At 49.6% G+C, this 15,292-nt stretch overlaps 5 protein-coding genes across 5 annotated transcripts; 3 read left to right on the plus strand and 2 right to left on the minus strand.

Annotated features, from left to right (window-relative positions):
- Window positions 1-537: 537 nt before the first annotated feature.
- Window positions 538-1,091, plus strand: FSUBG_9864 (uncharacterized protein; the record flags this gene model as incomplete). The annotated part of the gene is made up of 2 exons (XM_036688422.1): window positions 538-613; window positions 661-1,091. 2 exons carry the CDS (start codon window positions 538-540, stop codon window positions 1,089-1,091), a joined length of 507 nt encoding a protein of 168 aa, XP_036534624.1.
- Window positions 1,092-1,929: 838 nt separating this feature from the next.
- FSUBG_9865 (uncharacterized protein) lies at window positions 1,930-3,016 on the minus strand (the record flags this gene model as incomplete). The annotated part of the gene is made up of 5 exons (XM_036688423.1): window positions 1,930-1,948; window positions 2,012-2,224; window positions 2,280-2,377; window positions 2,485-2,689; window positions 2,760-3,016. The coding sequence occupies 5 exons, from the start codon at window positions 3,014-3,016 to the stop codon at window positions 1,930-1,932; spliced, it is 792 nt and encodes a 263-aa protein (XP_036534625.1).
- Window positions 3,017-8,085: 5,069 nt separating this feature from the next.
- Window positions 8,086-9,305, plus strand: FSUBG_9866 (alpha 1 6-mannosyltransferase; the record flags this gene model as incomplete). The annotated part of the gene is made up of 2 exons (XM_036688424.1): window positions 8,086-9,160; window positions 9,211-9,305. The coding sequence occupies 2 exons, from the start codon at window positions 8,086-8,088 to the stop codon at window positions 9,303-9,305; spliced, it is 1,170 nt and encodes a 389-aa protein (XP_036534626.1).
- A 1,207-nt stretch (window positions 9,306-10,512) lies between these two features.
- FSUBG_9867 (long-chain fatty-acid ligase) lies at window positions 10,513-12,476 on the plus strand (the record flags this gene model as incomplete). Its single annotated transcript, XM_036688425.1, has 2 exons — window positions 10,513-10,635; window positions 10,689-12,476. The coding sequence occupies 2 exons, from the start codon at window positions 10,513-10,515 to the stop codon at window positions 12,474-12,476; spliced, it is 1,911 nt and encodes a 636-aa protein (XP_036534627.1).
- Window positions 12,477-12,929: 453 nt separating this feature from the next.
- Window positions 12,930-14,967, minus strand: FSUBG_9868 (sphingosine n-acyltransferase lac1; the record flags this gene model as incomplete). The annotated part of the gene is made up of 4 exons (XM_036688426.1): window positions 12,930-13,538; window positions 13,587-13,874; window positions 13,928-14,241; window positions 14,616-14,967. The coding sequence occupies 4 exons, from the start codon at window positions 14,965-14,967 to the stop codon at window positions 12,930-12,932; spliced, it is 1,563 nt and encodes a 520-aa protein (XP_036534628.1).
- Between the last annotated feature and the right edge of the window lie 325 nt (window positions 14,968-15,292).

The raw sequence follows: 15,292 nt of genomic DNA on the forward strand, positions 1-15,292 counted from the left end.
CAGGTGAGCTCAGCCGACAGCTTCAAGGTGACGTCTGTAGCGGGCCGCTGGACGCTACCTAAGGTACCTAGGTAAGGTACCTTTGGGGTGAATGAGCTGCGCCACAGATCTGTGGCGCTCTCATCCTCAACTTTGGAAGGAAGATTTTGCGATGATATGAAGTGTATTAACTTCTTATAATAATTGCTCTCAAAATCTTTCAGAAGGTTATCGATTTGAAGGTCGTTTTGTCCCCCGCGGTTCATGAGAGCATAGCGGTAGTGGGGGTGTCTGTATCTAAAAGGACTTTTCCTTTCCATTCACGAGACTTGTGTCTTCTTCTCATCACCTCGACTTCTACTCACGCCAGGCATCATCCATACTCAGGCATCCTTGAAAACTGAGGTGGCTAGAAACAATCGATTCAAAAGGAGGACTCGTATCATTTACAAAGTAGGACTTATTCGAGCACATTCCTTCAAAATTTGTCGAAAAGTTCTTTTTGAAGATTCATTTGCCGATCAGTACCAGGCAGCCAAAACTCATAAAAACGACAAGATGGCTCCGGCCGAGATTCCCAAGGCTTCAAACAAGGTATATGGTACCTTGAGCAAGCTGCCTGCTATTTCAGAAGGTATAGCCTTTACAAAGGATTACGAATATGCGACTGACGCCTCCCAGGCGCTCGTGTCGAGAAACGCCCTCTAACTAGGCGCCAGCCGCCAGCATCATCCAAGTCTCGCATCATCTACGTGTCTTCAAGGACACCATTCATGGCTGTGGTCAAACGCGCCCGTAAACAGCTTGACGACTCACTCAAGACCACTGGCGCAGCACCCAAGTACGCGTCCCTACATTCGCGTGTTGAGGCGCTGCAGCGAAGCAGCGGTGGAGATGCAGACAGTGCCGCCGTGACACTCGCAGGAACGGGTAGAGTCATTGAGAAGATCCTCGCGGTCGCGAGTTGGTTTGAGCAGGAGGGGGACTGCGAGGTCGAGATCACAACAGGAACCGTCGGAGCCGTGGACGATGTGGTGGCCAGTGGAGACGAGGAGGACCAGAGTCGCCTGAGGAAGCTCAGTTGTCTGGAACTCCGGATTAAGCTCAAGTGAGATAGGTCCGTAGGCACGGCGATAAGGATTCAGGGACACGGCAGCAAGACGGTGTCGCATCAGATCTACAAGGCAAGTAACCTTGCATGCGAATCCCGGATTAGCATTGTGTTTTGCTGACACTTTCCCCATAGAAAAAAGTCCACGGCGTCCGAGTCGGAATGCGCGGGTATGCACAAGGGCCACACAAAACAAGCCAATCTGACAGTATCGAGATCTAGGTTGACTTCCATAATTGAGGACTTGAGGGCTTGAGTGGGCCGCCGATCCGGATGATTTGGATCAGCTCGAGAAACAGTGATTATGAATCAATCAGCCAGGGCCAAACCAGAGGCCGTCTGACCCTCGGGCATATTCATAGTAAGGAATAGAAACTTGGTGTGACCGCCTGAGCAAGAATTGGTCCATAATAGCCGCCAAAGGAGGAGAATGCTGTTGCTTGATACCGTCGGTGTATCCTGGTTCGAGCAAGCGACCGACGGATGGAATTACATGCACCAAAATTGAGATGGAATGTCAGCTTGTCGTTGAACAGCATTATTTGGTTATGAATAGGCAGGCCATTCAGTTCATCACTACCCAAACAAATGAGGATTAAGGAAGAGATGGGAAATTCTCAAGATCCAATGTCTACGCCGCTCCATGCATCGTCATTATCCGTCCATTTCCTCCTATTTGCTAACCGGGTCGAAACTTGACTCGGCTGTTAAAGAGACCAACTCCTGTGGTGCGCCGCGGGATCCGCTATCCAGTCAGGATCCCTTATGCAATGCTAAATATGTCGTTTCTATCAAGTCAAGTCTTTTGGATCTTTCGCTTGCTGGTGATTTGTGGTTTTTTATGTAACACGGTAGGCACTGCGTCTTGTGATTAGGCACGCCCTTGTAAGACGGGGACTATGACTCAAGAGAGGGACTTACTCGATAACCAAGTGCTCGCCACGCCAGGCACCACTGGCCACCCATAACCCACAGTTGACGATTTCGGCGTAACGCTTGTCGGATGTCTTGAAAGTCGCGAACATGCGGAATCCATATCGTCGTGGGTCAATGTCCTTGGGGGTCCGAGGGCTTAATAGAGTGTCGAGAATATCTGCAGGTCCTGAGAGAGAACCTCGAGTGCGCATTTCAAGACTGACCAAAGAGTTAAACCCAAGTCTAGTGACTTATAAGAAACCTCAAAGCTTACAGTGCAGGTTGTTCGTCACTTGTTTGGATGACGAAAGCGCCCTCAACAAGCCTCATGGGCCTAAAACCGCGTGCCTGGCCAAGATCATATCCGCCTGCCTATACAACACACATAAAATCCCCCTCAGTCAGCCACGAATTGGATAAAAGTGTAGAATTCTAGAGAGGTTGGGGGGCGTGTGGAAAAAAAAAAAAGGAAAACGCACAATGACGCGGCCGTGGCCAAAAGACCCAGACCATACCCCGGCTGAGACCGTTGCTATTTCCTTGGTGTTGCCTGAGTCAACATGGACAGCTTCTTGATTTAAACGAACAGCGATTCGAAAGTCAAAGTCGAGGGCTGGCATCGGAAAGGCGAGTCCAGGGCATGGGAAGTGGTTAAGAGAGCGTTGGCAGGCCTCTTCAACGGTTCTAAAAGTACCAAAGTATAGTCAGCAATCCAACGTCCGGCAGGTAATTTGAGAAGATCCTTCCAACTTACTTGCCAGGTCCCTCTCGACATTCGCGCTCAGCCTGAACTCTATATAAGAGACCACCGTCATTGAAACATCCACCTCCTGATACAGAATCTTGTGATTGTGTGGTCGGTTGCAGCGGGTGGATTCTGGTATCCCACGACTCGGCCGGCTTGTCGGAAGCTTGGTAAAAGGGAGTCGATTCAGGCATGCATGTGGATTCAGAAGTGGGAGCAGTAGAAGTAGGTAACGAGAATGAGAGAGTATCGGTTTCGGTCGCCATGATGTGGTTGTGTTTTTGGTGTAGATGTTGAAGCTGCAGCGCGTATTGAATGAGACGCCTTATGGCAGTCTAATGTCGCAATATGAGAATTCGGATGTGTTGGAGACCTTATGATATCATCTGAGTCCTACCGTCGAATAATTGAAAGGATTGAAGGCTTGTGAAATTGACAGGGCGATTTGAGTTGGTATATATAACGTTATTGCTGGCGGGATATCGAGGCGGGAGGCGGTCCCGTCGGCTTGGCTTGGCTTGTGTAAGCGATGGAATAAGTGTCGCAAATCCCCGAACGCCGAAGGCGAAAGTCACTTTTATTATTTCGAGTATTGGCCAGATCGTGTTCGTGAGATATTATAAAGTCAATACACTAGAGATGAAATGATGAACTGCAAGCACACAAGAAGGCCAGGGCGAGGCAGGATAGGATCAGCCAAGGTATTTAACATGGATGGAAGTCAACACCACGGATAACGAGATCCATCCATTGTGACCACCCAACCCATGGCATCCCGTAAAAATATTCAAGCTAGGGGGCGTGTAGGGCGTACTGCAACTACAGACCCAAGGTACCTACGCTACATCTCAGCTACAACTTGTACTGTACAGTACAGCCAAGTCTAACAAGGGCGTGGCGTTTTGTCATGCTTGCAAATCTACAGGTCCATGGACGGGTTTAGGCCTCAAGCCCTGCGGTTGTACTGGAGCTTGCGGACAAGCCAAAGTTCCAACTTGCTACTAAGCAGAACTCCTACTGTACAGGTGTGGCTGACCTGTGCACCTCAGGGTCCAATTACAGAGCAATTCGTACCCGTACAGGAGACTATATCCGCGGCTTTAGAGGGCGCGCCGGACGAAGACATAAAAATGTGGGTTAATCGCCGATCATGTTAAGAATCAGACCCGACAAGACGGAAGGCTTTCGTTTTGCAGTTAGTGCACTAACTATCCCTCGAGGTACGGGTGTCAGTACATGCACCTAGGTATATGTGACCCCAGATCTTGACATGGCGAGTTAATCTGGCTTTGGAGGCATTCCCTATTCCACCCACAGCAGTCGAGTGCCTTACAAACAGTGCCTACCCGAGCCAAAGAGCCCTATTGATTACCTAGGTAGGTAAGGTAGGTATGCGCTGCTGGGACTTAAGCCGCGTAAAGTCCGCGACCGGGGCATTTTCCATTCGGCATGCTCGGACAATCCGAGAGGCCCGGGGTGTGGCATCGATAATTAATCAATTAACCTCCGGTCCATGGGCATCTGTGAGAGTAAGCCAAGATTGGTCTTTCTTTTCTTGGAAGCTGTTGCTAATATCCATTGTTTATCTGAAATACCTTCGTTGTGGCGGCTGCCGGTCAAAGAGTAAAGCCCGTGGTGTCAGAACCCGCAGCTTGGAGATGCTGGGCTGACAAATTGAAGGGGCCGTCAAGTCCACCATTATTACCCAAAAAGGAATAAGATCATGATGCTGCTGCTAGGGCTGTAGGATCCGTCATCATGAGGAGGATTGGCCTTGCAGCCGATTCCGACGGTATCGGTATCGGCTTCTTTGTTTGTTTTGTTTCGTCGCTATGACTATCAGGCTGTTGGTGTACAACACATCGTCCATCCATGCACCAGTTCATTATTACGCATGGTAGCACTCGATAACGCACATCTGCATGTTGTCAACCTACATGTAATGCAGATCAGAGCTTCTTGAGCTCTCATGTCGTACAAATGCTCTTCGAGGATGGGGGCGGGGGGAATTGCTTGGCTGGCCTCGGGGAGCAAGAAAACACCGGACCTTAATATAGGGTATCAAAATAAACTTAACAAAGAGGCTCCTAAGCTTACGCTAGATTTACCTAAATATTTTTATTGTAAGGGGTCAAGGGTCTGTGTTTTCTTTCCTCCCCTAGCTGGGGTCATCATGATTACTCGGTGCCAAGCAAAACCTTGACCCTCCATCGAGGGTGACATCCAATTCAGCGTGGAGGGCTAACCTACGTCGAGCTGCAGACGGAAAGGGAAGACGGGATGCAACATGATAGGCTGGTGAGGATCATGTTGACCTAGTAAGGTCTTGAATTCCGAAACCACCAAAAACCAGAGTTCATACCAATTCACAGTTCTGTCCAAAGCAGTCTACGGATTTAACAACAACGGTGCATACGGGCCGCTGACGCTAAAGTCCATGATACTAGACAAAGCACCAAGACAACTAAGTAGGGCCTTTATCACCGCGCGCGCGCCCTATGACATGTCCTCGTAATAGGCGTTGACATGGCTTGTCAAGAACATGACGTTGTTTCCGAACCCAGTGCTCACTCGGCAAGTATGCAAGTTACCGGAATTTTCGGATTCGTAAAGAGTTTGCCGTCGATAATGGCTTAATCCCGGGCTTAGAATCGTCGTTGGCCTAGAAAGCTGATCAACAAGCAAGAATTTTTGGAAATCCGGAATTGTTTCTGTGCGCGTCTATGATGAACTCAAGGAGGTGCTGAACAAGCATCACGGATTTAGTGCTTCGTCAGCAAGCGTCGGCGTTTAAGTTGAGCTGCACATGGATCTTGGGCTGAAGCTGTTGGATTCTATAGATCCCACGAGCACCATGGATTATGTGATTATAATTTACAGTAAGTCCGAGCTGGCCAGACACAGCCAGGAGAGGTCATTCTCACAGATCACAAGCTGAACGAACTGCTTAGCAATATTGGAAAAGCCACGTTGACCAACAACCTCGGACGGCATTGTAATCAATGGTTCCAATAATGTAATGTCTCGCTGGGAAGATGCAATCCGACAACATGACGCTTGGCTACGGCGTGTCGGCATGAAGTAATGAAGTTGAGCTTGGCTCTCCTGCCATCATTCCAGTTCGTATCTCACTCGATCTCATCTATCACAGTGTTAGACCGCACACAAAAGCAAAGGTGCTGTGGAAGGGAGATAATAGAACTCTGACCCTTTGTCCTAGTGATTAAAATAGTTGATCTCAAGGCCTCCTAATTTCCTTAGTACATAGACTATCTAGAGCCATGCCTCTTCAATGTTCTGGAACAAACAATACATTGATGCCATGTGCCGAGTCTCCCGCAAGGAATGAAACAGAGGAGCTCGGCACTTGAGACCGAGATGAGAACTTTGTCAGATGTTTGCTCTCCTATGCGAAACGCAAACTGCTTCGCGAGGTGCACACAGATTTTCCCCCGCTACACAAGATCCAGGAACGGTCGCCAAATCACGTTGTACATGCCGAAAGCCAAATATTCCCTGGTTCGCTCATAACGAAGAGGCGCTGATTTTTCCGTCCCTCAGGGGGGTTTTAAATCTGGACCCCTTAACAACAAGTCTCCGCTCTTTCACGATGATCGTGGTCCTTTGATCGCCGACACGCAAGCAGGTTCCATTGTAACAGGATTCGAAGCAGCGACTGAGAGGCTGTATGTAACAGAGATGCTGTGCGGACAACCCCTGCCCTTGCCTGTTTCGAAATCTCCAACGTAACGCTAGAAAAGGCTTGTTCTGCAACCTTATTCGAAAGTGGCACTGTATTTCGCGATCAAATGAGACGAATTGCGATCCAGGAAATGTGCACCAGCCCGGCAAACAGCAAGCCGCAACTCCTGACGGGTTTGATCTTCTGTCTGGGCAGTCTATTGCACCATTGTTGCACCTTGTGCCATCAGCCAACCGTCCAGGTAACATGTCTGAATCCAGATGAGGGCAGATCTCAATTGGGTCAAATTGGACGGCGGGCGCATTACTGTGTCAAATTGTGATTGGGACAAACTTGTTTGACTCAATGGACAAGGATGGACTTTGTTGAAGTCGGGTTTGTTTATCTCACAATGTCTTGGCGATGATAGCCTCGTTGGTAGCAATATGCATCTTTCATTTTTCTGATCAAATCGTGTTGGCCAAGAGGCGTCTAGAATCTTACTCGCTAGTGCACATTAACCCCTGTGGCTGCGCATGTTACAGCGTGCTCACATCGTAAGAAACGGCTTCTTCCAGACGGTTACTCCTTACAGATTCACCCATCATGGCAAGTTACTGACCACAGTATCATCAAGTTTCAGGGGTAACTTGTTCTCGAGGAGACTTATTCTTCAGCGCACGAAAGCGGGCCGTCCGTGTCACTTCCATCAATAGTAACCTCTCGGCTTGCGCTGGGCAAGACTGGCCTAGCTGTGCTTGCTGTCATCATCACCTTCCTCGTCCCATCTTAGCTCCTCAGCTCCTGGATCCCGTGTGGGAAACCCGAAAATGTGAGGAAAGGATGGCCGCGTACTCCGTGCCTTCTTCCGTTGCAAAGGTACTTACTTATCCAGTAAGGATCTCTCCACGTTCCACGTAATTGACGAATCATCCTCTCTTCAAAACCCTCATCAAACAACCCCATTTTGCACCTTTTCATTCCCATTCTCCTTAATAACTACCGTATCGAGCCTAAACTTCCTGATACCAATCCTTGACCAGATAAAGGCCGGTTCCTCTTTCACTTGCAATTCATCTTCACCTCTCTCCTTATTGGCCGAACCTACTACTAACATATCAGCTGCTCCGCTTTTGCGACCGCGCCGTTGGTGAGCTTACTGCGCAGCGACTGTAGCATACCGAAATAATTGGATTGCGCCGCGACCTCAATTTGTCCAGGGTCCATCAGTTTCTTGACTTATCCGCTGCGATACCTTAGTTTAGTAGGTGTCAGCTCCACCGTCTCCAACTGCGGGCCCCTGGCTTTGGGGATTCCTCCCTCGCTCGCCTCAATTTGATTGTTGTCCACTACGATCGATCAAGTTATTTGGCCGCAACACATTTTTCTAAACTTCTTCTTCTGCTTCTTCTTCTTCTGTCGCATTCAGCTGCTTGCTTCTATTTGTTCCCTGGTTGATACTGGCTTCTGCCTGGCCACGCTCGCTTTTCTATGCTATTATAGCACAGTCCTTTCGTTTCTCGACCTTCGCTTCCTACCCCTGTCCCTTATCCTGGGCATCGCTCCTTATCAAAGAATTTCCAAAAAAGATTGCGACTTCATACAGTTACATACCTGGCGTTTCGATTCCACAGTCGCCTCGCAGCCATCGCCATGCTCAACTCTCGCCGCGCCATCGTGGCAGCGGTTTTCATCCTCACCGTTTTCTTCTTACTGACAAGGTCTCATACAACAACGCCTGTCGTCCCAGCTGCTAAAGATGCTGCTGCCACCGCCGTCGACACAAGCAAGAACGATGCCCCTGCCTCGAACCAAGCCGTGTCACCACCACCCGAGGAACAAAAGCAGATGGAGATAAAGGAGCGTCGCACGCGGCCTCGCATTGACATGTCGGGCATGTCAATTTTTGAGAAGCTCGAATACGCCTATCCCTACGATGTTGCGACCAAGTTTCCAGCTTACATCTGGCAAACGTGGAAGCAAAGTCCTGATCAAGGTGATTTTCAGTTCAAAGACCACCATGCGTCTTGGAGAGAGGAGCACCCTGGTTTTGTCCACGAAGTCATCACCGACGACGTTGCCGTTAACCTTATTCGCTTACTCTACGCCACGGTTCCCGAAGTCGTTGAGGCGTACCGAAGCCTCCCCATGCCTGTTCTGAAGGCCGACTTCTTCCGTTATCTGATTCTCTTCGCTCGAGGCGGCATCTACTCTGATATTGATACATATGCAATACAAAGCTCGGTGAAATGGTTGCCTGAACAGATCCCTCGCGATACTATTGGTCTTGTTATTGGCATTGAGGCGGACCCTGATCGCCCCGACTGGGCTCAGTGGTACAGTCGTCGTATCCAGTTCTGTCAGTGGACGATACAGGCCAAGCCTGGTCACCCTGTTCTTCGCGATATTATCACACGCATTACCAATAAGACATTAGAATTAAAGAATCAAGGCAAGCTGGAAAAATTCATCGACAGAAACGTTGTTGAGTTCACTGGCCCTGCCGTATGGACAGACGCTATCATGGAGTACTTCAATGATCCACGGTTCTTCGACATGTCACAAAGCAAGGGCACGATCGATTACAAGAACTTTACTGGTATGGAGACGAGTAAGCGGGTGGGGGATGTGGTTGTGTTGCCCATCACAAGCTTCTCACCTGGAGTGGGACAGATGGGCGCAAAGGAGCCTGACGACCCAATGGCTTTCGTCAAGCACGACTTTGAAGGTAAGGAATCTCCTGCTCATGACAGACCAACATTTGCTAACCGTAGATAGGAACATGGAAACCTGAGAGCGAGCGCCACATGGGCGAGCAGCAGCAACAAGAGGGACAACAGGCGGCTCAAGCACCCCAAGCACCCTTGCAATAACATTATAATCCGAAGCAGAACCATAACCACAACCACAACCACGATACCTAATGTTTAGCAACGACTATGAAGATTTACTTCTCGAACCTGTACATTTCAGCTGCTACACTCTACTCTTTTCTAATGACACACTCGTGTCTGTTTCTGGGCTGGTTTCCGCATTAGCTGTTGTTCGAGCCAGAGGTCCATCAAACTCTGGCAGTTGCATTGCGATGGAAGAGATATAAAAAGTTTGAGGGGAACGGTACTAGACTCTATTGTGTATGGAGAACATCGCTAGGAAAGTCATTTGTTGCGCTTTGGGATAGATTTGTTTCTTGATCTTGTTTTTACCGCATCGTCGTCCACTTGTAGGCAACCACATGTCTCGTGGACATTGAAGGAGAGGAGTTTCTCAGGACTGTCGATTGAAGGATGAAGCGAACAAGCATATACCACGAAGTTTCATACAAGGCTGAAAGAGCCAGATTTGTTCAAAACATTATATTTGTAGTGTGACATGTGATTGAAGGTGCTGACTCTGCAATTCACAGCGGGACTCGGACCGTGTATTCCAGTGCTGCAAACCAGACAAGAGACTGCCAGGGGAAGCCTTCATCCTAAGTGATGAAAAGACTTAGTCTAAATTTAGGGGAGTCTTGACTCAGTTTATTTTGGCCACCTCTTCTAAAGGTTCCCTGAGGACTGCGAATCGCTATTCCAACTGGGTTCACGGCTCAAATATAGCCGTTGTTTCCGCGGTCTAGATGCTGAAATGAATGGGCTATAGCCGTCCCCGTTATTTCCCCAGGTTTTGGTGGAAAGGACGGTACATGATTGGTTCATTTCCAAGCCGCTGAGGGGTACTCCCATTCCCGCTGCCGTGGGCAGTTAGGTAGTGAATAGAATGTGGGGAGCTGACGAAACTAGAAGGAGTAAGAACAGGAGAGGATCAAGGACGGTTGGATGTGGATGAGGAAGTGGAAGGAAGGATGGAGGTCCTGGCGATGATACCTTAGCCGAGGATCATATGCCTTATCCATACTTGGGTACCTAGGTAGTTTCCAAGACTGAAGGCTCTCACAATAAGTCAAGCTCAGAGCCGGCCGTTGTATGCATGCATGACCGTCTTGCAATTGTACATTAAACTAGGAGCCCGCCTCTCCTTGTTCTACAAAGATCTTCAAAACTCCGCATCCACATCAGGCGAGTCATCACAGCTTTCACGATGCAGACCGTAATACGTCAGAGCTTGAAAAGAACACATTTACCCTCAAGAACAATCCTCAGAACATGTCAAGTGAGAACACTTGCTACATCCAATTTAAGCATTCGATGGGGCCCCAAAGAGGTACGGCCTCATTAATATCCATGCACCCAGAGACTCTTTCTAACATATCATAGCCTCCTCTTTATAATGGCACAATCCCAGAACATTTTGCCTCAGTTGTTTCAGCCCACGGAGATCGCGAGGCTGTCATCGCTCGTTCTCCAGGCCCTAATTCCCATGAGTCAACACTAACATACTACGCCCTTGACTCGTTATCCAACAGCCTCGCACATTCTCTCTCCTCACTCGGCGTGCGAAAGGGAGACTGCGTGGCCGTATCTCTCGGCAATGGCCCTGAATTCGCAGCCTTAACATACGCGTGCTTCAAACTTGGTGCTATCCTTGTGCCGCTGAACCCGGGCTTCAATGAGCAACAAGTAGCCGCAGCGCTGAAGCATCTATCCGTGGAAACGCTCATTATCGGTGCTGTGACAGATCTTGCTTATAAGCCAGGAAGAGGCCGGAGTAATCAGCACTTGCTCCAGAGCATTGTGGGGGACGTATCCGCCTCCAAGATCCAGAGCGAGACGGTCCCCTCTTTGCGTAACGTTGTGGTGCTAGACAACCTGGCGAGCCATCCAGATATCAATTTCGACCTCAAATCATACCGGGCCTTCACTCCATACCAATCTCTAATCGACGGCTCAGTTCACACAGTAAAGCCAGACTCTCCTCTGAAACCAAGCGATGTCATCAACATCCAATTCACATCGGGCACGACCTCGCTTCCCAAAGCAGCCATGCTCTCACATCGCGCAATTCTCAACAACGGTGCTTTGATAGCGCATCGAATGGGTCTTCACGCCGATGACCGTATCGTGGTCCCTCCCCCGCTATTTCACTGCTTTGGCTGTGTGTTGGGATACATGGCTACAGCTACGACAGGGGCTGGTATTCTTTTCCCCAGCCCTGCGTTTGACCCTGAGGCTACTCATCGCATGTGTGTCGACCATGAAGCTACGGGCCTTTATGGTGTAAATACCATGTTCGTTGCTGTTCTTGAAGCCCTGGATCGAGGCAATGTCGTCTCACAGCCACCTCGTCACCTACGTAAGGGAATTGCTGCTGGCAGCAGCGTCCCTCCTTCTCTCATGAACACATTATATGAGCGTCTTGGTCTCCAGGATCTAGTTATCTGCTATGGCCAGACCGAGACAGCTCCCGTGAGCTGCATGACCAGCCCCTCGGATCCTTTCGAAAAACGAACCTCATCCATAGGCCGCGTCATGCCTCATACGGGCGTCAAGATTGTAGATCCCCTCGACCATAGCAAGATCCTCCCTATCGGGGAACGGGGGGAACTTGCTGCAGCAGGCTATCTTGTCATGGAGGGCTACCACGGGGATGAGGTTCGAACAGCTGAGGTCCGCAAACCAGACCCAGAAGACGGAACAATATGGATGTACTCTGGTGATGAAGCTGAGATGGATGAACAAGGCTATGTGCAGATTACTGGCCGAATCAAGGACCTCATTATCCGTGGCGGAGAGAATATTCACCCGTTAGAAGTGGAAGACTGCCTTCTAACCCATGAAGGTGTACGAGAGGCCAGTGTCGTTGGAGTCCCTGACGAGCGATATGGCGAGGCAGTCGCTGCGTTCGTTATCCCTGCGCGAGGATGGACACCTCTAGATCATATGAAAGATACAGAGGAGGCACCCATTGATAAAGCCAACACTGAAGAGCCAGGAACTTTGTCAAGAGACGGGTTAAGACAATGGGTTGCGACAAAGCTGTCCAAGCATCTCGTGCCTAAGCATGTGTTCTGGATCGATGAGTATCCCAAGACACCAAGTGGAAAGGTGCAGAAGTACAAGTTAAAGGACTATGCGAAGGAAATACTAGGTGACGAGGACAACTAGGCGGCGCAGTGATGACAGGTTCAACTAAAGTAATTCATTGCATTGACAGCGTTGTAATCGAGGTATCATTCGCAAATGGGCTATCCTTCTTCTCTTGGAAAGCCAAGCAGACAGATGATCAAGTGTTCCCATCCAAAGCCTTTAGAAATCGTCATAAAAAGTATCTTTTTTTTTTGTCTTCGTTGCAAAGAAGCAATCGTCGTCTCTAATGGCGGCCGTCTATTCTTCAGCGGAGCTCTCCAATGCAGACCCTACGAGGTTCCTGGCCTCGGTTGTTTTTCGTTAGATCTCATCTACCAGTCGTTGTGATCAAGACAGTGGACAAGATATCTTCCTCCCATAAATGCAAGCCCAAACATAAAATAAAAGTAGAAAACGGTTCAAAATGCGAGCATCACTCGGATGTGGAACGAGAAAAATGCCGTTAAACTAACTCCCAACACATAGCTTCGACTAGTCGACCTGCTTCTCACAGCCAATACGGCCTAACAACTCCTTTCGATCACTGTGGCCAGGGAGGCTGACTCCTGAGCTGCTGGCTTGTTTCTTAACACCTGATCGTCGCTCCCAGTTTCGGAGGTCGAGCTCTTCGACGCCAACCTCCTCTTCCAAGGGCTGTGCCTCCTCATACACAAACTCCTCTTCCTCCTCCTCTTCGCCACCCTCATCGTCACTTCGGACATCTTCGGCATCGCCTCCCTTCAACACCTTGATAATGACGCGAACGATCATGGTAAACCAGCCGATGGTGATGACTTGAAGGAAGAGGAGGGGAGCAAGGAAACTCCACTTGATAGTCTCATTATAACAAACAAGACCTTCAGGGTTGATGAAAGGGTCGACCAGATATTTCCAGCCGGCTGGAGGGTCGATGGGACCAATCATATTCTCGTTATTCCCCTTGAAGCAGCCAGTGGGCATGATCCGGGGGGTGTCCGAGTAGATGGACCAGCAGACCGCAATATATAGGACATGGCGAGCAATAAACCACGAAACAACAAAGAGGCCAAACATGACATCACAGACTTTCTTGAAGCCGCAATACTTGAGGCACTTGGCGAGCTGCACTGAATTAGCAAGTCGACTGGCAAGCAAAGTAAGGAAACTTACGGGGAGGAACAGATCAACAACATCCATGATAACCAGAATGAAGTTACCAACGCGGGTGTGGTGGTAAGAATAGCAGGCGAAGATAAGAGCGGTGGTGACAATGTGATGAGTAAACATCTGCCAATGGTCCTTACGGCGCTCCTCAATGTTGATAACAATCATCTGCTGCAGCCAGAAAGCCCACTGGCAGAGGAGGTAGGCCTTCATGAGACCGTCGAGCTCGCGGTTGGGCCAGTCGGTCCAGAGGTTCTCCATGCTCATATAGTGAGGGGAAGTGCAGTAAATGTACTATACACACGTCAGCGCATGCTTCTCACATATTTGAGTATTATCAAACTTACCACGCCCCACGGCCAGAAGACAGTATAGTATACCATAAGCCAAGCTTGCTCGCTGAATCGGGTCAGGTTCTTGCGGTTGCTGATGCCCTGGAGTCGACCGATCGGTGCAAGGACATATTCCATGGTGGCGGCGCGAAGACCGGTAAAGAGAATAACGCAGAAGGTGATAAAATACGCATCATCGTAACCGATACGATACTGGCCGGATCGAGAGCTGTAGTAGCTGAGGTGGAAGAATTTGTGTGTGTGTTCTCGAGCTTTGGGAATAAAGGTCTGGGCGAGGAAGATGAGGGCGAGGAGGTTAAAAGAGAGGCCTAAAATGGTAACCAGCTGTCAGCTTGAGTTCGGCAGAACAAGATAAGATGGCCATCAGCACACACACACGGACGCACACCGGCAGGCGATCAACCTGTCAAGTCATGGGAGCGAGGCGTTTAGGTAGCGTAGCGTAGCAGGAAAGGACCCTTAGAGGCCTGGGATGGTACTGTAGGGATGCTGTGCCACGCGGGGTGCTGCTGAGGTGCGACACCCTCCTATTCCCAAAGTGTCATAACCAGGGACAAGTCTGAATTTTGACTTGACACCCTTGGCAGTTGGCACCCCCACGACAACAACATGTAGACAACGTCGCCCGTTCGCTCGCAATCCATGATCGGCAAGAAAAAGAGGAGGTTGGAGAGTAACGTACCGATTTGATTCTCGACAAACCAGCGCGAGAGATGCTTCCAGGTGCTCTCCTCCTTGCGCTTAAGTCGGCGGACAAGCACTGTCTTGTTCCCGGCAGTCTGCATGTAGAGTGGCCCGTTCATGTTGGGCGTGCTGTTGTCCTTCTTGAGTCGTGGTCGCGGGGCAGCAGTGGTTGGTGAAGTGGGATTGGCAGTGCTGTTCGAGGCTGAATTGGGGCCTGTAGCCTCGTCTGTTGTTGTAATGACAGTCATATCTTGTCTAATGACTGTCTCCTCTACAGCTGTCTCGTTGCTGGTGACAGAAGGTCCGGGGACGATCTTGTCCTCGACCTGCATAACTGGATGGTCGCTCATTGTTGAGTGCCCGCGGCAGAAATGATGTATTCTCGTGCGGCTTTCGCTTCGTCTCGTGTAAGAGGATGCTGTGTCCTTTGTCTTATCTTTAGACCAGGTCCGTGGTAGGGAGGCGTTGAGCTGTGGCTGGCTGCTGCTGCTGTGGGTGGAAGGAGGGAGGGAGGGGTCCGCGGGTCGGAATCGGAGGCCACAAAACGATGGAAATTTGGGGGAGAGCAAGAGACTCTTCAATCAAGGAATTGAGTTGAGCGGAGTTGCGTTGGGAGAGATGAGATCAGATCAGATAATGTACCTGGACTCTGAATTCTTCTCGTAACGTGGGGAG

This window comes from Fusarium subglutinans (assembly GCF_013396075.1).
Source record: "Fusarium subglutinans strain NRRL 66333 chromosome Unknown NRRL66333_c0000159, whole genome shotgun sequence".
In the NCBI taxonomy this organism is placed as follows: Eukaryota; Fungi; Ascomycota; class Sordariomycetes; order Hypocreales; family Nectriaceae; genus Fusarium; species Fusarium subglutinans.